At 38.3% G+C, this 27,366-nt stretch overlaps 1 protein-coding gene across 2 annotated transcripts in view; it reads left to right on the forward strand.

Annotated features, from left to right (window-relative positions):
- UTRN (utrophin) overlaps positions 1–27,366 on the forward strand; it is a 581,550-nt gene that overhangs the window by 426,371 nt on the left and 127,813 nt on the right. For both annotated transcript variants that reach the window (XM_025381643.1, XM_025381644.1), the window contains exon 54: positions 26,067–26,196. In XM_025381643.1, coding sequence (XP_025237428.1) covers positions 26,067–26,196 — 130 coding nt within the window. The remainder of the gene's footprint in view (positions 1–26,066; positions 26,197–27,366) is intronic.

Consider the following 27,366-nt stretch of genomic DNA (forward strand, 5'->3'; position numbering starts at 1 on the left):
ATTTCTTGGAGGCTTTGTTCATTTTTTTTTCCTTTTTTTCTCTAGACTTCTCTTCTCACTTCATTTCATTCATTTGATCTTCAATCATTGATACTTTTTCTTCCAGTAGATCTAGTCGGTTACTGAAGCTTGTGCATTTGTCACGTATTTCTCCTGTCATGGTTTTTATCTCTATCAGTTTGTTTATGGCCTTCTCTGCATTGATTATTCTACTTATCCATTCTTCCATTCTTTTTTCAAGATTTTTAGTTTCTTTGCGCTGGGTATGTAGTTCCTCCTTTAGCTCTGAGAAGTTTGATCGACTGAAGCCTTCTTCTCTCAACTCGTCAAAGTCATTCTCCGTCTAGCTTTGATCCGTTGCTGGCGATGAGCTGCGTTCCTTTGGAGGGGGATATGTGCTCTGATTTTTTGAATTTCCAGCTTTTCTGCCCTGCTTTTTCCCCATCTTTGTGGTTTTATCTGCCTTTGGTCTTTGATGATGGTGACGTACTGATGGGGTTTTAGTGTTGGTGTCCTTTCTGTTTGTTAGTTTTCCTTCTAACAGTCAGGACCCTGAACTGTAGGTCTGTTGGAGATTGCTTGAGGTCCACTCCAGACCCTGTTTACCTGGGCATCAGCAGCAGAGGCTGCAGAAGATAGAATATTGCTGAACAGCAAGTGCTGCTATCTGATTTTTGCTCTGGAAGCTTTGTCTCAGGGGTGTACCCTGCTGTGTTAGGTGTCAGGTATCGGTCTGCACCTAGTAGGGGATGTCTCCCAGTTAGGCTACTCAGGGGTCAGGGACCCACTTGAGCAGGCAGTCTGTCCGTTCTCAGATCTCATCCTCTGTGCTGGGAAATCCAGTACTCTCTTCAAAGCTGTCAGACAGCTGTCAGACTCCACCAAGAGGCAGAGTCTACAGAGACAGGCAGGCCTCCTTGAGCTGCAGTGGGCTCCACCCAGTTCGAGCTTCCTGGAGGCTTTGTTTATCTACTTAAGCCTCAGCAATGGCGAGCACCCCTCCCCCAGCCTCGCTGCCGCCTTGCAGTTAGATCTCAGACTGCTGTGCTAGCAATGAGGGAGGCTCCGTGGGCATGGGACCCTCTGGGCCAGGTGTGGGATATAATCTCCTGGTGTGCCGTTTGCTAAGACCCTTGGTAAAGTGCAGTATTAGAGTGGGAGTTACCCGATTTTCCAGGTGTTGTGTGTCTCAGTTTCCCTTGGCTAGGAAAGGGATTTCCTTCCCCCTTGTGCTTCCCAGGTGAGGGGATGCCTCGCCCTGCTTCAGCTCTCGCTGGTCGGGCTGCAGCAGCTGACCAGCACCAATTGTCCGTCACTCCCCAGTGAGATGAACCCGGTACCTCAGGTGAAAATGCAGAAATCACCTGTCTTCTGTGTCGCTCGTGCTGGGAGCTGGAGGCTGGAGCTGTTCCTATTCAGCCATCTTGCTCCTGACCTCTGGGAGTTAGGATTTCAACCTGTAAATTTTGGTAACACATAGACATTCAAACTATAGCAAGTAGTTTCATTTCTACACAGAATTGTTCTGAAAATCAAATGAAATAATGGAAATGGAAGTAATTTAGGAATAGTAAAGTGCTGAAGGGCAATATATAATTTTATTCAATTATGTATATTCTGTCAAAAGCAACCTTGTTTACCAATTACCAAGAGTAATGTTTTAAAATTATATTACATTAATTCATACTTATATAAATCTACATTATTACAATTAGGGCTACTGATTATACATTTGTAGATTCAGAGCAATATTTGAAGAAATGTGATACCTACCTGTAATTATTTATCTTACTGAACAGCATCAGTCATAATTATTGAACAGTCTAAGCATAGTTTCACCTTAGCCTTGCATCCAAGAATTCCCTTCCTAAGAGTTTATTTAATAGTTTTTGGCCAGTGTTCTAACATAAACATAAGTCTCCAACTTATCCTGAGTCTTTTCTTAAAATCAAAATCTCTTACGGTTGTGTAAGAGATTACTCTATATTTCAGGGCAGTTTTTTTTTTTCTTTAGGTCCTTGAAAATGTCCTTTTTCTCTGCTGTCGTATTCTATTGATCAAGAAGAGTCTTTAGTGTATATGCATGTATAATTTAGAATTGTCAATTACTGGACTGAAAGGACCCTAAGAAGTAAGTTAGTCCAGTCCCTTATTTATGGTAGAGGAACATGAGATCCACAGTATAGTTTAAGGAAACCTGAGTTTTCATCCCTCCTTTCCTCTCTTACTTTCATTTACTTGCTATATGCCTGGCAGTTTATTTTGCTTTTTAAGGAAAAATAGGTTTATTTTTAAAAGAAATTAATTCCCTATTTAAAGCATACACAAAACAACATCTTTCATTTAGTCCTAAACTTGATTATGTATTCTCATTATAATATTCCAGTGATGTTCTGGAAATACATTTCAAGGATGTCATCATAAACTTATTGGTAAATATCAAACAAAGCTACTGACTTTGAGGGAAAATTTTCAGTAATTTTTTTTATCTACCCAGAGATACTCATCCCACTGTATATCTGGGATTTTTCTGAACATTCTCAAATTTTAACAAAGTTATTTTTTTTTCCATTGCATGCATCAATATGCTAAATTCTCCACTATAATCCAAGTAAAATAATGATAGTGTGTGAAAACCAGTGTATTTTCTAATACTGCCCATGATAGAGTGAAATTACAGCATAAAGAGTAGCCAGGAATCTATAGTATAAACATTATCTCGCTCTAAGTATCTTGCAACAAATAGCTACTAATAGGACTATACATAGCACATAGAACACAGCAATCCTGAATTGTAGTATATGTGTAAAACCATTTAAAGCATTTTTTCTCAACCTTTTTTTATCATTAACCTCCTTTTCAATTATAAAAATTAAATTCAAATTAAATTAAATAGCTTTAATTATATATTTCTTCCTAATGAGAAAAATTAATACTAAAAGATTTTGTTGGGTAGGATGATTTTGGAAGGTCATAATCCATATCTAAGATTTTTTTCACCCCAACAACCAATTTTTGTCTCCAGTTGAGAATGTAAGGGTTAAAGTTGAAATAAATTAAATAGCCTTTAACTTTATTAAAGAGAAAAAAACCTAATGAGTAACAGTGGAGGTTGAGATAGTTGACTTCTAGACCATCTCTGTTCCATACTTGCTGTGCCATCAGGAAAGAAATCATGTCTCTTTATTTTCTTGTTTGGGAGAATACAGTAATAGCATAAAACCTAATAGCTTGGAAAAATCACTTAATCTCACTGGACTGAGTGAGGCTATTAATTGAAAGAATTGGTATACATCAGTTGTTTTCAATTCTGGCTGCACTTTCCTAGGGCATATAAAAGATATCAATGCTCAGTTATATTTACCGAGACCAATTAAGCCAGTCTCTGGAGGATATGGTCTCAACCTATAGTGTAAATCAGAATCACCTGATGGGCTTGTTAAGCCACAGATTGGTAGGCCCCACTTTCAGAGCTGCTGATTCAGCAAGTTTTGGGTGGGGCCTGCAAATGTGAATTATCAAGTTCTCAGGTAATGTTATGCTATTAGTCTATTGACCACACTTTGAGAACTGCTGGACTAGGCATTTTTGTAAGATTGAATGTGTGTGTGTGTGCGTGTGTGTGTGTGTGTCCCCAGGTGAATTCTTATCTCAAAAGTATTCGTATACAAAATTTCAATAAGGTTCTTTTAAGTTCTAGGATACTGAGATTTTAATATAATAAGAGCTGTTAAACATCAAGATGGCCTATAGAAAGGAGACCTATGGACAAATATCAACTTCTTGGTCAGTTTTCATTAAAAACTTGTTTCTTAAAGCCTTTTACAGTATTTTGTTGAAAATTGACTTTTTTTAGCTGCATATGTAGGTCTTCACTTCATTTTTCAGTAAAGATAACTTATTTGGTTATCAGTGTCTCATCATTTGACAAGAGCAATGGAAGGTTTGGATAGTGACCAGCTGTTTTTGAATTGCTTGAAGAGAATCTTGTAAATTTGTAGTCTAGAGGTAATTCTGTGATTGCTTCGATACTTGGAATTGCAGCAGTGCTATAGGTACTGATTCTTTTACAAGACCATGTATAAACCAAGAAGTCTTCTGTATTTTCCAGTCCCGAAACTGAATCAATAAAAAAGAGTGCCATCTTTTAGATAAAGTATTTAGAGGCTTTGCCTTTGGCCTTTCATATTTTCCTTTCTTCTCTAGAGGCTCTGACTTCTTAGGCCTCTGACTCCTCACGCCTTCATCCCCTCTGAGTTCTTCTAGGATCTAAGACACAAGAGACGTCCTGGTATAGAAAAAAAACACAGCCCCCGTTTACGTGAAATTTACATTCAAGGGAGATCCTGTGCTTATCCTTAAACTTAGAGTTCTTGTTCTCTGTGTTTCGAGAAATCATTTCCCAAGAGGTTATGCCTGAGCTGTGAACTGCACATTGTTATCCCAAAGCTCTGGTTGTCTTTGCCCAGTCATCCACTTCTATAACCCCCAGTTTTTCTCCTTGGTGTTTTAGTCTGTCTTTTGGTGCTATAACAGAATGCCAGGGACTGAGTCATGTATAAAGAACAGATTTATTTGACTCACACTTCTGGAGGCTGAGCTCACAGTTCCAGGGGCAGGGAAGTTCAAATCAAGGGGCTAGTATCTGATGAGGGTCTTCAGGCTGTGTCACCTCATGGTGGAAAGCACAAAGGCAAGAGAGTGTTCGTGACAGAGAGGAGATGGAAGCTGAACTTATCCTTTGAGCCCACTCCCTCTATAACTAACCCACTCCCACTGTGATAATGACATTAGTCCATTCATGAAGGTCCAGCCCTCATGACCTGATCATCTCTTAAAGGTGGCTCCTCTTAATGTCAGCACAGTGTCACTTCAATTTCATCATGAGTTTTGGAGGGGATATTCAAACCACAGCACTTTGTTATGATTCAGGCAAGCTTTCAGTTCATGTATCCATTTATTTCTAATCTCTTCTTTAAGGGAATATAGAACTCTTTTCAATTATAACATTATGATGTAGCTTTAAACGAAACATGAAATAACTTTTAAAACCAATTTTTTCAGGTATGTTTTAGCTTACTGGAATAAAGTTGCTTCTCTTTTCATTTAGTCTTGTATATTATTATAAATTCTGTTAGTATTTTTTCTGATCTCTTACTTTTTAGGTCTTTTCCTTTTTGTAATAAAATTAAAAAATCTTTTTAGCTACAAAAATCTCTTGTCTTACAGCTCAAAAGTACGTAATTAGAATCAGTCAAGATCAACTCTCAGATGGCTTGATACTAATATTAGCCAAGGTTTTTTATTCCCTAAAATTTCCCATAGAAAGTAGGGGACCTTGTACTTGATTTCTAATTCATTCTCTAATCTTAAGGTAATAGTTTGAATTACTTTATTTCAAGCAACACAGTACTGATTAATTTGACATAAACTCTCACTGCTAATTTAAGATGTCTAGAAGAATATCAGATGGAATTTTGTGAAGAGACAAAGAACTTAACACTAACTTAATTATTCCAAAATATATGATCTCATAAATGCAAGTTTTGAATGCCGCTGTATACAACCTTTAGGGGTTGATTTATAGAAACTCATATATTCTAAGTCTTCCCATTCCTAACTATCTTTATATATTCTAGTCCTTTATATGTACGTAAATGATTTAATGACTCCTTTTCATAGGGGTAGTCTGTGATAATGGTAGTGCCAATCATTTCATTCCCCATCCGTCCATCCATTCATCCATCCATCCATCCACCTATCCACACTATTCACCAAATGCCTTAATGTTAAAGTTGATGCTTATGTACGAAGAGCAATAAGGTACAGCCTCTGAACCTCAGTGATATATTTTAACAATTCCTATTACTAAAAGCCCTGTGCTTGTAGTTTGTTGGCTGTATCCAGAGAGAATACTTTACATTTAAATGTTTAGGTGATGGCTCTGAGATTTCCCTTTAGAATGTTACTATAAAGCAATGCTTTAACGCATCTCCTATGTTCAAACACCTAGCAGTTATAGATCAGATATAAAAAACAGAAAACCAAACATGGCATTGTGGGCTCTAAAACATGACAGTCATTCTACAGGCCAGAAACAAAGCAGAAAAGCAAACTAGCTTTTCTGCTTGTTGAAGCGAACTAGCTTTTCTGCTTGTTAGCTTTTCTGATGTTGATGCTGCTGGAAAAATGTAGCAGACCCTGGTGATGGGCTGGCAGGAAGCCCCATAGCAAAGACTGGGTTCAAAACCCTTCTCTTACACACGGAAATGAGTGATTCACAGATTGGCTTCCTTTCCTTCTGTAGTGTAAATGCCCCAGGAACTGCTATTATGAAACATCAGTGTATTGTTGACCCTTAATTAAATGTGTGTACTTTCTTGGGTGTTTTAACCAGTGTCTCAGAATGTTGATATATTTTCAGCAACATCAATAATAAATACTTTGTTCAGTGCTTCAACAATACATGAACATTTGAGACCTGGGGCCAGCACATAGTAAACACTCAGTAAAAGGTGGCTGATATCTTTTCCCATAATTGGTGGGAGTCTTTTCTGATAGTTTTGATCATTTTTATTTTGTTTAAAACTATATAGGCTACAGGAGCAATTTTAACTCAGTAAAACTGTATTAATACCTGTTATTTACCACCTAGTATAACCCAACAGAAATAACTTTCAATTACTGTCTAGATTAACCTGTCAAATTAGACAAGGGTCATCTTCCAGTCTTTGCAAGTAAAGTTTGGTAAACAGCACAATCATATTATTTTTTCATGTAAGTACATATTTGATTCCCCCAAATGTTAAAATAAATTGCTACTTAAAAAACATGTAGTGTTTTAAGGACTGTTTTAAAATAAATGGATAGGCCGGGCACTGTGGCTTACACCTGTAATCCCAGCACTTTGGGAAGCCGAAGCGGGTGGATCACTTGAGGCCAGGAGTTCGAGATTAGGCTGGCCAACATGGTGAAACCCCATCTCTACTAAAAATATAAAAATTAATCAGGTGTGGTGGTGGGTGCCTATAATCTCAGCTACTTGGGGGGTTGAGGCAGGAGAATCACTTGAACCCAGGGGACAGTGGTTGCAATGAGCCAAGATCACACCACTGCACTCCAGCCTGGGTAACAGATTGAGACTCCTGTCTCAAAAAAAAAACAAAAAAGCTAACTTACTAATTAAATAATAAAATAAATGGATAAAGTTGAATCTTCCCATCTAATGACTTAAATCAAATTTTTAGTATCATTTTTGAAGCTTTGAAGAAGCTGAGGTCACGTATATGCAACTTCCCTTTCAAGAATGTGAGCTTATCGTTCAGTCAACAATTACTTATAATGTACTTACAATATATATAGCATTTGTAATGTTATGGATTTACTCTAGTCAAATACTCTTGAGTGGATAAAATTGCAGATGCAGATTTTACTGTTCAATTAGCACTTCATTTTCATAACAATGTAAATATTAAGTTATATAGGGGCAATTATCAGAGCTCTAATACCCTTTCTCCAATAGAACGCATATTTGATGTTAGAAAAGCAAATCTAGAATAATTGAAAGTGCATGATTCAGGTGTAATTTCTTGTTTGTGTGTTCTTTCCCTCAGGGCTACTCTGGCTTTTGCTTAACCCGCTTGATTCCTATATTCAAGCTTTATTATATAAGACTCAGAACATATCTGGCCTTAAGCTGAATTACCAAGAAACATTAGCAAATTTACTCATTAAAATAACAAATTCTAACATTGTCTTTAAAACAACAACACCCTACCGTTACATTTAGGCTGTGTGTGTGTGTGTGTGTGTGTGCGCGTGCAAATGTAGGTGTGGTAGAATTTTTTTTTTCCCTGCTAAAGTAATCGGAGACTCTGCCTGCAGTTCTGTAACTTTGAGGTCTTGCTGTGTTAGAAGGTTGCCTACAGTGGGAAACTGGTCTTTTTCTGAAATTAAAAACAAATTAATTTCCAAGTTCCTCTCCAACCTTTGCCAATCTATGTTGACTTCCTCCTTATTAAATGCTCAGCTCCCTAAAGCCTGTTAGTTAAGCTGTTACTTGTGTGCAGGCCTGAAGCAGCGGTTCTCTCAGTGAGCCTGCACCTACCTGCCACACCCCAGTTGTCTGCACGTGGACTTGTCTCCTAATCGTAATATGTAATACTGCAACCTTACCCCAAAGGGCCATAGAATATCCATGTTTAGAGGGAAAGGTGAGACAGCCTAATAGGTGTCACTCTCTGGTGGTAAAATTAAGAGTGGATCACAAATGTAGGCAAGAAACAGAGGCCTGTAAAACCAATGAACCCCTTTACAAAACAATCATTTTACTGCCTCTGTACATATTTAGTCCAGAGACAATTTATTTTATCTTGCAGTTCACGTATTCATTCAGGTTGAAACTTCTATATTGGACCTGATGTTTGCCACATACTTTCCTAGGTGCCAAGCATGCATGAGTTTGTAAGACTATTTTTGCCATTGTGGGGCTCACTTCACTGTCTAGCAGTGATGCAGGCATGAAAACAAGTAACTACAGTAGATATGAAAAGTGCCGTAATACAGGCACGGACACACAGCCAAGGAGACACGAATCACGATTATTTGTGCTTGGGAAGATTGGGAAAGGCTCCATAGAGTAAGATGCTTTTGAGCTGAAAGACACCTTGGAATAAGTAAGAAATCACTAAAGGTTGTTGCCAAAATGCTTTAGGGAGAAAATCCTCCAAATTAGCCATGGCATGTTTTGGAGTACACAATAGAGTAAGGGGTGCTGCTTACTTCCTTTTGTGATGATACATGGAATAAGGCTGAAAGAAGAAAATACAAGTTCAGCACCTAATCCAGTGCCACATTAGAATAAGTACTAATTGAGGATCCCTTAGCTGAAATATTTGGGACCAAAAGTATTTAGAATTGGATTTTTTCATATTTTGGAATATTTGCATTACACTTCCCAGGTGACCATCCCTAATCAGAAAATCTGAAATCCAAAATGTGCCTATGAGCATTTCCTTTGAGTACCATATTGACACTCAGAAATGTTTGGATTTTGGTATATTTTAGATTTTGGATTAGAGATACTCAACCTGTATTGCATGTATTAGCTGGATGAAGGAATACATTTATGTGTGCATGTATTTTAAAGAGTACAGGGGGCCGGAAGTGGTGGCTCATGCCTGTAATCCCAGCACTTTGGGAGGCTGATGCAAGAGAATAGCTTGAACCCGGGAGGCGGAGGTTGCCATGAGCCGAGATTGCGACATTGCACTCCAGCCTGGGAAACAAGAGCGAAACTCCGTCTCAAAAAAAAAAATACAAGGAAGGATACTATTTTATTACTATGAAAAGCAAAAGAATTTCTGTCTTATTTTTAACATTGATATTTAGTATTCTGATTCAGGCATTATTTTTGATGTCCGTGAGGTGGAACCAAAATGAATTTTGTGTATTAACTGCTCATTGAGGGATGTTAACTAAAACTTTCAAAGCACTATATAGGAGATTTTTTTTTTAATTTATTTTGTCTGTATACCAATGGAAAGTAAGCCTGTTTTCTTTCTCTTTTTTCACGTAGTTTTATTAGTGCTATCAAATTTAATGTGTCCTCTGCCCTTTTCTGCTGTCATTCTCTAATGACTTCAGATCCATATATGCTGATTTAACTTTGAAAGCAAGTTGGGAAAAAAGTAAATTACATTCTAGCAGATTTGTCTCATGTTTGCATCATTTATTTTTTTCTGCTTATATTCTCCAGTAAGCAGTTAACTGCTTTTTTGAAACCAAAAGCTAAAGAAGCCTGCTGTACCAACAATACCTCTATTTGTTATAGTTTAGCTGCCCTGCATTTAGGGCCAGCTTCTCGGGTGTCCCGTGCAGTCACACAGGGCTCTGCTCTTACAAGGTTTCTGCACTTGGCTTAATGTTCTTCTGCTGCCATCTTGAGATTCTTAGTAATAGTTGGACAAGGGACCCTGTCACGCTGAGGTCTGCAATCACATAGCCAGACCTGCTTACATTGCGAAGAACATTAACGTATATGTTCTGACACACGTAAAATGTAACACAACATTGAATGCCTCTTAAAACTTGCTTCAAGCATCTTTCCATCTCCTGCCAGGTAAGGAAGCCATCCTGAGCCCCACTCTGAGTTACATGCCGCTTAGAATGTGCGATGTCTCTGTTTGTTAGTGTTGGCTGAGCTTTGTCTAGGGGTGGTGCATTCCAAGACCTCACCTTTCCCGTTGACTGATTAATTGTTCCTTGCACTCTACTTGACTTCTAGAACACTGCACTCTTCTGATGCTTTTCTTACCACACTGGTAGCTCCTTCTCAGTTTCCCTTCCTGGTTCTTCCTTCTCTCCCCTGTCTCCTAAAATTGGAATGTGTCACTTGTCAGGCCATGTCACCTTCTCTATATTCACTCCTTCTTGGGTTTAAAAGTGCCATCTATATGCCAAGCACTCCCAAATATATATCAGTTTACACGTCATCTCTACTTGAGTGTGTAATAAACACCTCACACTTAATATGACCAAACTGACTTCCTGAATTGACCCCTATAACATGTTCTACCCAGTGTTCTGCATTTCAGTTGGTAGGAATCTTATTTCAGTTGCTGAGGTAACAAATAATAATCACCTTCAGTCCTGTCTTTCTCTCATTTTCAGTCTCTTAGGAAATCCTGTTGGTTCTCTGTTCAAAATATAGAACCTGAATCTACCACCTGTCACTCCTCTGTCTCTGGAAGTATCAGTCCAGCAACCAGAGTGTTCCTACTAAGATAAATCAAACTCTGCAAGGGCTTCTAACTTTATTCAGAGGAAAAGTCACAGTTCTTGGAATGGTCTGCAAGGCCCTACCCAATCTGACCTACCCCCTACTCACACCTTGCTCATTTCCTCTCTTGCTGTTTTTTCTCTTACACACTGGTTTCAGCCTCACTGGTCTCTTGCTGAGCTTTCAGTTACAGTGCCAGGCTATCTGCTCTGCCACGAATGCCCCTCCTTTTTTTCTTTTTTTTTTTGAGACGGAGTCTTGCTCTGTCGCCCAGGCTGGAGTGCAGTGGCGCCATCTCGGCTCACTGCAAGCTCCGCCTCCTGGGTTCACGCCGTTCTCCTGCCTCAGCCTCCCTAGCAGCTGAGACTACAGGTGCCCGCCACCGCACCCGACTAATTTTTATTTTATTTTATTTTTTTAATTTTTAGTAGAGATGGAGTTTCATCATGTTAGCTGGGATGATCTCAATCTCCTGACCTTGTGATTCGCCCCCCTCAGCTTCCCAAAGTGCTGGGATTACAGGCATGAGCCACCGTGCCTGGCGCAGAGAATGCCCATTTTTTAACTCAGCTTCTCTAGTTGAACTACAGCTCCCTCTGAGCACTCCTTCTCTCTCACTCTCTCTTTGTTTCCCTCTTTCTCGCTCTCTCCCTCCCTCCCCCTGACCCTTTTCTACTTCTTTCTGTTTCTATAGCATTTATCAGAATATAACACAATGACTTATTTTCTATGTCTTTTTTTTATGCCTGGTACTCTGGATGCTCAATAGAAGTTGAATGTTGACTGAGAGAACTATACCCAAAGGGAACATGTCTTTTGGTGTGAATGTTCCTTTTGTCTCTTTATTTCTCAGTAATTCTTTTGTATTCATTTGCGTTCTAAAGAATATTAGATTTTGAAAATATTCCTACTTTAAATAGGAATCTTTAATAAAGGTTATAGCTGACATAGAAGTGTAAGCAGTAATCTTTTCTCAAGAGCTAGAAATCATTTCAGTTACATATTTGAAATGTAAACAAATTAAATAACACAATTGTACTTTATGCCTCGATATTGTAGTCAGTTCAGAGGTTATCTTTTCTCTATCTTAATACTGCCTAAATCGTTCAACTCAAGAATGGGAAAGATTTTTATATAAGGGAAAATGAATTGGCATACCTTTAATTGTTTAGATAGTTTTAAAAATGTATCTTATTTTTTTTAGCTGTATGTGCTGAATATTGCCAGATTCTTCCGTGTTTGTGCTTCTCTCTGTTGTAGAAATTTAATACCTTTGAAAGCTAGATGAGTTGAGATTTTTAACAAACACAGGGAGTAGCTTAAACATATGGAGTCTCTCATTCAGTGACTATGTGGTCATGCATTATATGTTATAAATAAATCTAGCCTGAGGTCACTGAAGCAAAATATAAAGGGAAAGTTTTATGATTGTTACAAATATAAAAAACAGGCTTCTAAAACACATTTGTAATTCTTAATAATACTGTTCTTTGAAAGTAGTAATTTATTCAATGCTAAATGAGCTCAATTCTAGTGGGCATTCCTTTTTTAAAAGTATAATTTTAATTATGAAAATAATAACATATTGCAGAGTTTATAAAATAAGGAATAAAAACATGGCCATAATTTCATCACCATAACAACCCTTTTCTTTTTGCATATTTACCTTTTGCATAGTTTCAGCTGGGTGCAGAGTTTTCATGTTGTCTTTTTCACTTAGATACATGTCATGCCTATTTCTTCACATTGCTATATGGTCATTATCACAATAATTTTTCAAGGTTGCATAATGATCTCTAGTGTGGCCATATCATAGAACCTAAATATATTCCAGGTGTTGGAGATTTAAGTTTCTTTCAATTTTTTAAAAATCATAAATAATATTAAAATGAACACTTTTGTGTTTATAGCTTTTTTGGATCATTTTCTTAGGATATATTCCCAAAGGCGAAATTCCTGTTTCACACAATATGAACATAATAATGACTCTTGATATATTGCCAGCCTACTTTCTCAAATAATCAAACCAATTTTTTTGCCTCCAGCAATGTGTGAAAGTGAAGCTTTACTATACCCTGGCCTGTGATTTCTCATTTTTGTTCTATTTTTAGTGATCCTTGTATTGTTAGCATTAAAATACTAGTACCTCATAAATGTGTAGAAATTTAGAAAACAATTTTGGAATATCAGACACCTGAGTCAAGGTTCTCTCCACAAAGAGGAAGAAGAGAACTCGTTCGATGTTTAGGTTAGTCATGCCTAGAAGGATAGGAGAAAAGCTGTCCATGGTTTGTTAAACACATTAGTTGAAAAAATTTATATTTATCCCAAATTAGTGTGTGTGATGTCATCTAGCTGACCATTTATACCTCCTTAGAGCACTGCTTTGCCCTTTTATTCTGTAACAAATTGATTCACAAAAAAAACCACTACATTTATTTCTTTGCTCTCTAAGAATCTAAACTAATATAAGAGTCTTGCAACACATTTTTCTGCTTATGAAACATTTTGGCTTCATCTTGGAGAATCACATAATTCCCTTCTCTTCTCCCCTCCCCTCCCCTCCCCTCCCCTCTCCTCTCCTTTCCTTTCCTCTCCTCTCCTTTTTTCAGAGTCTTGCTCTGTTGCCCAGGCTGGAGTACAATGGCTCGATCTCGGCTCACTGCAAACTCTGCCTCCTGGGTTCAAATGACTCTCCTGCCTCAGCCTTCCGAGTAGCTGGGATTGCAGGTGCCTGCCACCACACCCAGCTAATTTTTGTATTTTTAATAGAGACAGGGGTTTCACCATGTTGGCCAGGCTGGTCTCGAACTCCTGACCTCGTGATTCGCCTGCCTCAGCCTCCCAAAGTGCTGGGATTATAGGCATGAGCAACTGCGCCCAGCCTGAACCACCACAGCCAGCCCATTTTTTTCATAATTAAATAATTTAGCCCTTAGAAGAGTTAAGTCATCTACTTTCAGATGTTCCTGCAAATGGAGGGCTTTGTTCTGGCGTTGGTCAACTAAAGCTCTAAGTAAAATGGCTAGAACCTTCCTCTACAAGTAAGAGTGAACAGAGGCTTTGGAAAGAAATTCAGTCTGAGAGAAGAGCTGAGAAACATGGTAGAATTTTAGATTAGCATCATTTTAATAGTAATGGGCTGGGTGTGACTCTTCCTCCTAAAGCACTGGGATTATAGTGCTTTAGGAGGAAGAGTCAGGAGCATTACTTGAGGCCAGGAGTTCAAGACTGGCCTGGTTGACATAGTAAGACCCTGTCCCTACAAAAAAACAAACAAACAAAAAGCCTGGTATTGTGGCATGCAAGTAGTTTAGCTACTTAAGAGGCTGAGGCAGAAGGATCACTTGAGCCTGGGAGTTCAAGGCTGCAGTGAGCTTTGATGGCGTACCAGCCTGGGCAACAGAGTGAGACCCTGTCTCTTAAAAAAAGTAATTTTTTATTCTACAGCCCTGAATAGTTTCAAAATATCTTTTCATTCACTGTCTCACCAGTGAAGTTAGTAAAATGAGAGAGATGATTAACATGCAGAGAATTTAAGAGACAAACCCAAGTAAAGGCTCGTGGGCACAGGATGGGTAAGGATGTGCCTGTGTGGTGTGGACTGGACTGTACCTAAGGCTTTGGCTGCAAATCTTTATCTGGTTTTACTTTACTGCAGAACAGCATTTTTAACATCTCATTCATTCATACAAAAATGTATTGCCTTTCCACTATACCTGCTCTGGCACAAATTTCAGCCTTTCATGAGGGCTCAGTCTGGCACCAGAGTCAGGTTAGCAAAAAGGTGAGGGAGTGTGGTGAATGCTGGATCACCGGGAGGGAAGGCTGTGGTTCATGCTGCTGGTGCAGGTGGCATTGGAGCCGGATCCCTAAAGGGTCAAAAGGGGTGACTCCTGTGGATTTCTTTGACTTTCACCAGTGAGGGTCAATGAGATTGTTAAGAAAGCAAAACAACACAGATGTTGTCTTGAGACAATAATCTCTTCTATGGGGGCTGGGAGGGGAAGACTGCTTCGCTCTCCTGCTGCGGAGTTGCTCCATGCTGCTTTCTTCCACAGACCTACTTTGTATGAAATGCTCCCGTTTTGCAGGAGTTTTCCTTCCTTGATCCTCTTCTAACAATGGCCTCCTGAGGTTCCACATTTTCTTTTATGCCAGTTTATTCTTTTTTTATTCATTAATCCAAAGGATATACTGAGTGCTGAAATCTAATGAGAAGGAGCACAGCTATTGAAAATTTGAAACAAGGCCAGGTGCAGTGGCTCATGACTGTGATCACAGCACTTTCGGAGGCTGAGGCAGGTGGATCACCTGAGGTCGGGAGTTCGAGACCAGCCTGACCATGGAGAAACTCCGTCTCTACTGAAAATGCAAAAAATTACCTGGGCATGGTGGTACCTGCCTGTAATCCCAGCTACTCGGGAGGCTGAGGCGGGAGAATCGCTTGAACCCAGGAGGCGAAGGTTGCGGTGAGCCAAGATGGTGCTGTTGCACTCAAGCCTGGGCAACAAGAACAAAACTCCATCTCAAAAAAAAAAAAAAAAAAGAAAGAAAGAAAATTTGAAGCAAAAGCCTTCTGAATTGCAAAGACCATGAGGAAGAAATAACTTGGCATGTTCTAGGAACAGAAATAAGGACTTTGAAGCTAGAGATGAGGGTGTATTAGGAGATGACATCAGAGAGTGGGGAGGGTCCAGACCTTGGGAGGAAGTTTAGAATTTATTCTAAGTGCAACAGGAAGCCATGGGAGGATTTTAAACAGAAGACAGGATCTGATTTATCTATCATTTTAATTTTGTAATTTAGAAAATTTTAAGAAAAGTGCGTGCTAGCAAAGTTTGATGTTTGATATACGGACGATTTGGATAATGGCTTTAGATTGAAGAAAGCATAGGAAAGAGTTGCTATTTAAAGAAGGGGGTTGACCCCAGGATTTAGTTCACACCCACATGTTTGCATTTTGTCTGTTCTTAGCTCAGTCCATATGACCAACTGCTAGTTTAGGACAGAAGGGGTTAGCAGGGATTCCCCTCTTCCCTCCAATTCTCTTAGACCCTATTTTCTTCTTAAAAGATTTGCAGGATTTGGTCTCAGTCAGTGATGTCAGCAACCCAGCCATTGTGGTGAACTGATGGCACGCTTATGAAGAAAATGAAGAGCAGCTGATTGACTTCTGAGTATTTCTACCCTAAGCCATGCCAGTCACTTCTTTATACCTTCTTATCTTTTAATCTCTTGTCCTTCCCACTAAGTTATAGCAAGTGGGGAGAAATGTTCCCAGACCATTAAAGGAGGATAATTGGGAATCTCTCTATAGATATTTAAAGTGAATAAGCAGCAATACTCGGCTGCCTGGCACTCAGAGGCACACCTGTAGCATCCAAAGAGCACGCTGAGTTCGAAGGAGTCAGAGAGTGGGACAGGAGGAAAGATGTCTTCAATAAAGTGAATTCGGGCTCTTAGAAATTCTGTTGAGAATGGAAACTGTGATTTTTAGTAGCTACATTCTGATATTTACAATCAGGTCTTCATTAATCTGCCATTTCAAGAGCTTCATTTAGTTTTAAGTAAGTATTTGGAAGGTACACAATTGGAAAAGCCATGAGAGACTACATTACCTTAAATGTATTTATTCTATTTGTTTTCTTGAGTTGCTTTCCACCTTATTACCTTTAAGCTAGTTACAATTTTTTTTTTCAACACACAGTTCGTGTGTATTTGAGAAGGTTGAACTCCCTCCCTCCTCTGTGTACTTATTCATAATGAGGCTCCTTGGTACCCCATGCGTACCTCTTTCAAAGATTTGTGGCACTTAACCACGTTCTGGGCTAGTATTCTCTCTTCCCCTTTAGACTATAAGTTTCTTAAAGAATGGGTTTATAGCTGATTGTTGCCTTCTCTTATGCCTAGCATGTTTTTTATATATTGTATATATTTGTACTTAAAAATTTTTTTTGGGTGGAAATATTTGTTGGAAAATCTATTATATACTTTAATGCTGCCTAAGGATGGGAGAAAATGTGAATGTTTTCTTTTGGACTCAAGATAATCATTGTGCTCTCCAGTTGTTATTTTTGACTCTTGAGGTATTTGGCATGATATCTTCTTCTACTAAACACCTCAGAGCATGAAGCTTCTAAAACACTATTTCAGTATTCCCTTTGTTGTTGTTTTCAGACAGGGTCTTGCTCCGTTGCCTAGGCTGGAATGCAGTGGCGCCATCCTAGCTCACTGTAGCCTCAAACTCCTGGAGCCAAGCAATCCTGCCTCAGCCTCCTGAGTAGTTGAGACTATAGGAGTCTCAGCTAATTTTTGTTGTTGTTACTGAGATGAGGTCTAGCTATGTTGCCCAGGCTGGTATCAAATTTCTGGCCTCAAACAATGCTCCTGCCTTGGCCTCCCAAAGTGCTGGGATTACAGATATGAGCCACCACAGCCAGCCTTGGTTTTCCTTTTTGAGATTATTTTGTATCTTCCCACTTGTTCTAACTGATGCTGGTCTACTGCTTGAAGGCCAAAACTTCACTTTATACAGTTTGTCTGGGAGGGGAATTGAAGGTCTTTTCACATACCTACTACGGACTGAGCATCCTTTGTGTAAAATGCTTGGGCTCAGAAGTGTTTCAAAATTCAGGTTTTTTGGAATTTTGGAATATTTGTGTATCCATAATGAGATATCTTGTGAATGAGACCCCAGGGTAAACATGAAATTCATTTGTTTCAGATATACCTTGTACACCTAGCCTGAAGGTAATTTGATACAATACTTAAATAATTTCATGCACTAACATTTGTATACATTTGAACCATCAGAAAGCAAGAGTATCAGGTGTGGAATCATTTCAGCACTCAAGTTTCAGATTTTAGAGCATTTCAGATTTGGGATTTTCAGATTAGGGATGCTCAACCTGTAGAATGCAAAACGCATAAGCTTTGTGACAGGTTGTCATGTAAGAGCACTTTTAGCTCAATGGCCAAGCCTCGAGTCAGCAAGTAGCCAAATGTCTGCTGCACAGAGAAGTATGTGGTTGCTAGGTGCCTCTCCCATCAACCACAGGGACTCTTTCCCTAATTTCCTTGATAGAAAATATTTTTACAGAAGCAGTCACCCTCATTCTTCACTCACTCAGCTGTGACAGCACCAGTCTCTAAGCGAGGCATGCACTTGCCTCAGAGCCTTTGACTTTCCACTTTCTCTGCCTAGATTACTCTTTTGCCAGATCATGGCTTGCTCCCTCACTTCCTCCCAGTCTTTTTAAAAATATCACTATCTTTTGGATGCCTTCCCTGACCACTTACACAAAATATTACCAACCCTCATCTTCAGCCCAGCCATCTCTCTCCTGCTTATCCTGTGTGGTACATTTTTATAATAATGAATCATGCCTCCTTGTGTCCACACTCCTATGCAGAGGGAAATGTTTGCTCTTGTGACCAAAAGATGATGTGCATTTTTCCATTCTCTTGAATCTGCTCTGGCTTCATGACATGCTTCAAACAATAGAATGTGACACAGTGATGTGCAAACTCTAAAGCTTTGCTGTCTCACATAAGAACACTTAGGCACATGTAACCATTTGTATTTAAATCACAATTAGATATAAAATTTAAAATTCAGTTCCTCAGTTGTACTAGTCGTATTTCAGATACTAAATAACCGAGTGTGAGTAGCAGGTACCATATTGGAGAGCAATTAGAGACCACAGAGAGGGAAACTGAGGTACTCCAGACAATAGGCAGTGATGATTTCCAGACATGTGAGTGGGGCTGTTTTGTCCCGCCCCACCCATCCAAGCTACAGGATGACTGTAGCCTCACCAGTAATCCCAGGTGATACCAGCCAAAGAATAGGTCAAATTGCCAACCCACAGAATCATGAAAAATAATTGTCATTGTTTTAAGCTATAAGTTTTATGTAGGTTTGATATACAATCATGATAATGGAAACACTCTTCAATTCTAATGACTGACAGTAATTTTGAAACCATGCCCTAAGGAGTTACCTCATGGGTGAGGATGTGACAAAATGAGGAAGACAGAGTGAATCCATACCATCCATGACAGTGAGATCAGTTCCTTATTTATCTAAAAAGAGAAAAGGATTTTTGCTATTACTAAAATAAAAACCAAAAGCAGACTGAAATACTTATTAATAGCACAGACTTTTACATCAAAAAATTATTACCAGTAATTTGCAAAATACATAGTTAAAAAATACAGACCTAACTGGAATCCATTAATTATTTCAATTTAAGATGAACAGATTGGGTGACTTTGTTATATCTTGCTCTGGCATATTTTGTAATATTAAATACATAGTATTTAATTCTGAAAGCATTTATTCCTTAATTTATTATGCTCAAGCATTTATTGAGTGCTTTCTATATATGTCTAGGTGGGTACAATAGAGGATTTTAAATGATTAAGACCTGAATGTTACCATGGAAGAACTCACAATTTAGTGGAGGGAACAGATGCATGGTCAAAATATATGCATATTAGCACAGTATAAGCTGTGTTAGAGGTATGGGAAGTGCTCTAGAAACACTGAGATGGGAGCAGTCACCTTATTATTGCCTGTACTGAATATACAGAATGAGCTCTGACTTTGCAGATGCACTGGGGATAAAGACTAGAAAAGAAACAAATTAGGCCAGGCGAAGTGGCTCACGTCTGTAATCCCAGCACTTTGGGAGGCCTAGTTGGGTGGATTGCCTGAGCTCAGGAGTTCAAAACCACCCTGGGCAACATGGTGAAACCCTGTCTCTACTGAAATACAAAAGAAATTGGCCAGGCATGGTGGCACACACATGTAATCCAAGCTACTTGGGAGGCTGAGGCCACAGAATTGCTTGAGCCTGGGAGGCAGAGGTTGCAGTGAGCCAAGATTATGCCACTGCATTCCAGCTTGTGTGACAGAGTGAGACTCCATCTCAAAAAAAAAGAAAAAAAAAGAAAAAAGAAGCACATTACCTAGAGAATTGTTTTGGGTAAAAAACAGAATTATTGTTTTATTTTAACAATAACCTTATTGAGATAGTATTTCAGTATCATAATATTTACCCATTTGAAGTGTGCAGTTCAGGAGCTTTTAGTATTTTCAGCGAATTGTGCACCATCATTGCTATCTAGATTCATAACTGTTTTTTTTTTTTTTTTTTTTTGAGACAGAGTCTCGTTCTGTCGCCCAGGCTGGAGTGTAGTAGCAAAATCTCAGCTCACTGCAACCTCCGCCTCTTGGGTTCAAGCAATTCTCCTGCCTCAGCCTCCCGAGTAGCTGGGACTACAGGCTCCCGCAACCACACCCGGCTAATTTTTATAGTTTTAGTAGAGATGGGGTTTCACCATATTGGCCAGTCTGGTCTTGAACTCCTGACCATGTGATCCTCCTGCCTCAGCCTCCCAAAGTGCTGGGATTGCAGGCGTGAGCCACTGCACCTGGCCCATAACTTGTTTATATTCCAGAAAGAACATCCATACCAATAAGCAGTCATTCCTATCCCTCCCCTCACTCTCCAAGTTCTCCAGTCTTAAGCAACCGGCAGTCTACTTTCTGCCTCTATAGACTTGCCTGTTTGGGGCATTGCATGGTAATGGAATCTTACACTATGCCCTTTCATGTTTAGCTTCTTTCACTGAGCATGTTTTTAAAATTCTTCCATGTTATAGCATGTATCAGTATTTCATTCATTTTTATTAATGAATAAGATGTCATTCATTGTGTTATGGATATATCACATTTTGTTTATTCATTCAACAGTTGATGGATATTTGGGTTGTCTCCATCTTTTGGCTGTTATGAATAAGGCTACTATAAACATTCATGTAAGAGTGTTTATGTGGACATATGTTTTACTTTTTCTTCAGTATATACCTATGTGTAGAATTTCTGGGTCATGTTGACAATTCTGTGTTTAACATTTTGAGGACATGTCAAGCTGATTTCCAGAGTGGCTGTGATATGGGTTGGCTCTGTGTCCCCACCCAAATCTCACCTTGAATAGTAATAATCCCCACGTGTCATGGGAGGGACCCAGTGGGAGGTAATTAAATCATGGGGGCAGGTTTTTCCCGTGCTGTTTTTGTGATAGGGAATAAGTCTCAGGAGATCTGATGGTTTTATAAAGGAGAGTTCCCCAGCACATGCTCTCTTGCCTCCCGCCATGTAAGACGTCCCTTTGCTCTTCCTTCATCTTCTGCCATGATTGTGAGGACTCCCCAGCCATGTGGAACTATGAGTCCATTAAACCTCCTTCCTTTATAAATTACCCAGTCTCAGGTATGTTTTTATTAACAGCATGAGAATGGACTAATACTGGCTGCAATTTTACCATTCCACCAACAAGCATCAAGGTTCCTGTTTCTTCACATCCTCACCAAAAGTTGTTATTATCTGGAACAGAACTGTTTTGAATAAAAATATAAACTCATTAAAACAGAAAAATTCTAATTAGATTATGTTATATGTATTTAAGGTGGCCCATATATCAGTCACATGATAGTGGAACTTAAAGCTGAATGCCACTTTGTAGCTCTGTGTACAAAACACCTCGCTGGAGTCTAATGATCTTATCATTAGTGTTCACCAGGTGGTTGGGAAATGCAGGTTTTCTTTTATGTCTAATTGAGAGAGGTAAAGGGTGAAATGATTATATGTGTAAAGCTGTTGAAAGTTAAATCTATGTCTGACATACAATTAAATATAATTGAAGTAGGACAAATTGAATAACAAAATTAAATTTACAAAATAGGATATGAATGAAAATTATTACATGTGTGCTGCTTGGTAGGATATTTGGGTGGTGCCTTAGCCTGAGGGCCAGAACCCCGTATTTGTACTTACTTGACATGGTTCCCACCTGCCCAGGCTTGCCTCCTGTACTTCCCTACATTGGCATATCAAAGGAGTTCATGAGACATTCTCCAGCCAGCACCCTGCACAGAGAGGATTTCTTTCTTTTTTCTTTTTTTTTTTTTTTTCCTGAAGCACATGAGTTTAGTGTGGTTAGGAAGGAAAATAGAATCTGACTCAGACTTGCTTTTAATGAATCCAGGAGACCTGACAATGATATAAAAAACAAAAATAAAAATCTGACAGTACCCCCCAACTTGTCAGTGACTTTCCATAGCCCATGATTGGGATGAGTGAGTCTCAGTGCATAAGTCTCAGTGCATTGCAGTGGTCTCTGTGGCTTGACCTCCGCCCACACCTTCAGCTTGAGCTGCTGCCACTCTCTGAGTACTGAAATGTTTGTAGTTCCCTGAGGGCACATACTGTGACACTCCTGCATTCTCTGCTAGTGTTTAGTTTCCTTTGCTGGGAGTACCTTCCTCTCTCTGCAAGACTCAATTTAGGCACCACCTCCCCCAGGAAGCATTACAGATCCCCCAAGGCTCTACTAGGTCCCAGACATGGCATTAATCTGGGTGCGTTGTTTACCATGCTGAACAAAAATGGAAACAGTCTCTAGTCTAGTGGAGATTATATTTTACCTAAGAGAGAAACTGAACAAGAAATATAGAAATGTCACCTACCTTGCATAGTAGAAGGTGAATACAAAGATAGTTAAGCAGAATAATGAGAATGGAAAATGTAGGGGATGGGAAAGGTGGAATGCTACATTCAATAAGGCAGGTGGATGGGCCTCACCTTCTAGACGGCCTTAAAAAGGGTGAGGGAATCTGTGATGTGGCTAAATCTCAGAAAAGAGCTTTCCAGGCAGAGCAAACAGCCAGCCAAAGAGATTACTCTATTGTCAGAGTCTCCATGTTAAACTAATAAAATTCCATCCATAAAGGAAGTTGATAGGTTGGTTTTCCAAAGTATCCTTTCTATATGTAGACCAATATATACATATTTCCATTTCAATTTTTGAAATGTAAAATGAAGTTCAAAGACAAATCTCTCCTTTGCCCTCTTCCCTCCCCACACTCCTACACAATGCACATTTTGTGGACTATTAATAGTCTAGAATTCCTAGTCAGAAATTACCGTACACCTAAGTTGCATGGATCATATTGTCTTCTTTCTCCAACACAAGATCTGGATTTGCCTGTGAAATATATGCCCATAGTAGTTTTATATTTCCTGAGGGCCGGTTCTGCCTCTGCTCTTCCTTCTCTCAGTCATTTACCTTTATGTCCTGTCTTCTCTCATTTTTTAATTTCTTTCTACATAATTGCCTATTGCTGTTTTCTGGTTGATCTTTTGTGCTGAATTCTAATTGCCATTGTGTGAATTCTTCCTCCTATTTGATAAAACAGAGTGAAGAGGTGTTCTAAGGTCTTCACCTTCTCTTCAGTGGCTTGCATTAAATCCGTACATTTCTGAGACTTCCCCTTCCCCAGGAAGAAATCTAGCATAGCGCTTGCACAGCGTTTAAAGAATCTTTACTACTCCTGGGCCGGGCTCGGTGGCTCTTGCCTGTAATCCCAGCACTTGGGAGGCCGAGGCAGGCAGATCATGAGGTCAGGAGATCGAGACCATCCTGGCGAACATGGTGAAATGCAATCTCTACTAAAAATACAAAAAATTAGCCAGGCGTGCTGGTGGGCGCCTGTAGTCCCAGCTACTCAGGAGGCTGAGGCAGGAGAATGGCATGAACCCGGAAGGTGGAGGCAGAGATTGCAGTGAGCCGAGATTGCACCACTGCGCTCCAGCCTGGGCGACAGAGCAAGACTCTGCCTCAAACAAACAAACAAAAAAAAACAAAACCTACTCCTAGATGGGTGTGGTGGCTTACACCTGTAATCCCAGCACTTGGGAGGCCAAGGCAGGTGGATCACCTGAGGTTGGAAGTTTGAGACCAACCTGGCCAACCATGGCCAACATGGTGTAAAACCCCATCTCTATTAAAAATACAAAAATTAGCTGGGCGCAGGGGTGGGCACCTGTAATCCCAGCTACTTGAGAGGCTGAAGCAGGAGAATCACTTGAACCTGAGGTTGCAAATGAGCAGAGATTGCACCACTGCACTCCAGCCTGGGTGACAGAGTGAGACGCCATCTCAAAAAAAAAAAAAAAAAAAAAAGGAATGTTTACTGCTCCCATATTTACTGATTAGATGTGGGTTTGGGAGATATCTTGACCACTAAAATTTAAAAAAATAATTTTGCTATATTACCTACTATTTTTCACAATTTTTAAGTAGCATGATTTTTCATGTCATTATTATATATTTTTAGGTGATTTTGGAAGTAAATGCTAGGAATATTTTTATTCCTCTAGAGCTTCGTGCTCTAATAACATAATAATCTAAGTTAAAGAACTGGCTCAAGACTTGTAAATGTGTATTTTTTTGGATTAAAAATATTTTTTTCCATTTCTCTTGTGTCTCTTTTTATTTCCATATATTAAAGTTTTAAGTGCCAGATGTATATAATCTTTTTTTTTTTTTTTTTTTTTTTTAATTTCCTGAATGTCACATCCTGAAACTTCTTCACAAGCTGCGTTTGTTAAACAGGAGATGGTGGAAGGTTTGCTATCCCCGCCCGCCCCCGCCCCCACCCCCCACCAACCAACATAGTCATTTAATGCTCATCAGTGATAATTGCTCTGCGAATTTAGTTGATTTACCTTGCTGTCAGTGTTCGGTTTTACGGAATCTAGGAAAGATATACAAATGTACCTTTGCATTTTAGAGAAAGTTTTATTTTATCCTATATTCTGTGTTACATCACTATATTTTAATTGTGGATTTTTTGGTTCACTTTTCTCCTTTATTTTAAATTTTTTATCGAAGTAATAATTGCGTAGTTTAAAAGTCAAATTATATTGACAATACTTACACACAAAAAATAGTATTTATGTCACTCTATCTCTCACTAGTTCTTGTCAGCTCTTCTCATCCCTCCCCACCTGTGAGGGTTAAGCTACACTTTGGTTAGTCCAAACGCACTTTCCAGTACGCTTACCACGTTATGACTTATCTTTTCTATACACGCATAGGAAAATTATCAGTAATAGTGGTTTCTAGAGTAGTACTTGAGGAGGGTGACAGGCGGCATGTGCATGCTTCATGACCTTACTCAATCAAGCACTCTACTCTTGCTTTACTGCTAAATCCTCCTTGAATCTTTCGATTTCCTAAAGGCTATCATGAGATTTTCTGGATATAGAAAATGTAGCCCATTAGTTTCTGTCAACTTCATTACCATTGGTTTGTGTGTGTGTGTGTGTTGCTTAGATCCATATTTTACATAAGATGATTATTCTGGTATTTCTAGATTTTTTCATTCTTACTTTTTATTGACAACGGAAGAAAAGGATCTAGCCTGCAAATACTGTAACATCCCAACATAGTGATGTCAAATACTACTAAAAATTTAGTTGTCTTCCAAAGGAAATATTTTATTCATTCTAAAATATAATGAAAGTTAAGTATTTTAGAAAATAAAAGTCTGAGTTTTCATAATAGGTTGCCAGGAAACTACACTGAAAGCAAAATATTAGAGCCAGTAGGTGGTTATGTGTTTAATTTTAAGAGGATAACAATATTAACAAATTCCATTTGGCAACAGCATTAAAATTGCACCTGAGAAAATCTTCATTTACTCTTACCTTGCAGCAGTCGCTGAAGGAGTTTTTTTGTTTTTATAGGTGCAGGGGTGAAAGTTTAGCTCCACTTAAAAGAACAAAGGTGCTAAAGAGAAACTATTCTGAGAATCATAGATTTGCATGAAAAATTTCACATAAGAAAAATAGTAATTGCCTCAGCATGAGAGATGGAACATATTTTAAGATAATTGCAGATTGTTTTGTATGTGCTCTCATTGGTTTAGTTTTGATTTCATGTATGTACTTTGTTTCTATCTCATTTTTTTTTTCTTAATGGATTCTAAATAATGTAAAACCCTTCAGAGGCTCTTATTGCTACTTGTGAAATTACCTTTCTCTGTATCATTGGATGTAATTTTTTTGTCAGTCAGTCTTACAAGAAAAAAGTATCTTAGCAAAGGCTATTATATTTTATCAATCTGACATTTGTGAAAAGCCTAAAAGTACATTTTGCGCAAATTCAAATACACTGTAACAATTTCCCTTAGGTGAAAATTTTAAAGCTGTTTCTTTTTTTGTACAGTTAAGTTTTACAGAAATTATCTTTTTTCCTTTGTATTTTTCTTCATATCTATAAAATTTACATTTTGGCTTCTAACTTAGCTGCAATGCTTGCTATTAGTCATTTTCTTGCTAAGTGTGGTCAGAAGTGGTATAGTTGACGATGTCCCTTAATTTGGTGAACACGTGAGGTTACAAACTCAACTTTTGCTTCTCTTTTGAAAGGCCCTGAGACGGGAGTTAAAGGAGAAAGAATATTCCGTCCTGAATGCTGTCGACCAGGCCCGAGTTTTCTTGGCTGATCAGCCGATTGAGGCCCCTGAAGAACCAAGAAGAAACCTACAATCAAAAACAGGTGAGACTGATTTCTCCACTACATCATAAAAACACATGCTAGGAGAACAAAAGACCCAAAATCAAGTAGGAAATTTCCTTATAGCATTTTAGTATCTAATATTTAAATCTTTTCTTCTAAGTGTTACTTTATTCAAATATGTCATTAATTAATAGATATCTAGATTCTTAAATTAAGAAAATAAAATTTTTGTATACCTCAATATCAATTTTAAAGGAAATTAACTGCAGAAAAAAATGGATTGATCTAAAAAGTGTACTGTAACTATAAAAATAATTTCTGTAAGAAATAAACATTTATATTTCTTATAAACCAGTTACATGATAAATAATTGCAAGCAGTAGTAGGAAGTTATTAAAATATAAAAGTAAATATATAAAATATTTCAAGGTCTATAAGTAAGATTACTTTTGATAATGACACACCAAAGTCCTTTCTTTTACAAGCAGACATTTCTTTAATTTAAAAATAACACAGTGTAGTGTTTATTTACTTTGACTTAAAATTTAAATGATAACTACCTTACTAGCAAATTTACTAGCAAAAAAAAATTTCTTATATTTAAACATGTTATGTGATAATAATTGCAAGTAGAAGAAATTTATTAAAATATAATAGTAACTATATAAAATATTTAAATATCTATATGTAAGGTTACTTTTAAAAATGAGACACCTAAATACTTTTCTTTTACAAGCAGACAACAGCATTTGTTTAATTTAAAAATAACCTGCCACTGCACTCCAGCCTGGGCGACAGAGTGAGACTCCGTCTCCAAAAAAAATAAAAATAAAAATAAAAATAAAATAAAAATAACCTGTAACATTTATGTACTTTAGCTTAAAATTGAAACAGTAACTACCCTACTAACAAATAGCAATACATCATATAATAAACTTAAGAGAAAATGTGTAATGAATTCTGGGTCCATTGTATATCTGTATTGTGGTTTTTCACTGCTGACAATAAAATCATTCTGATACATTTTTTAAAATAAACATGCCATTCAAAATCATTTTTCATCATTCACTTCGCATAGTAACAGCAAACCTGAAAGATTACCTCTTACTGTGTAAATCATAAACATTTATTACTTGTAAGGGAAGCATAGTTGGAAAATGCTTTCTTTGACTATAACTGGAACTAGGTCGGACATATGGACAGGTAGCC

Source organism: Theropithecus gelada, chromosome 4, assembly GCF_003255815.1.
Source record: "Theropithecus gelada isolate Dixy chromosome 4, Tgel_1.0, whole genome shotgun sequence".
Lineage (NCBI taxonomy): Eukaryota > Metazoa > Chordata > Mammalia > Primates > Cercopithecidae > Theropithecus > Theropithecus gelada.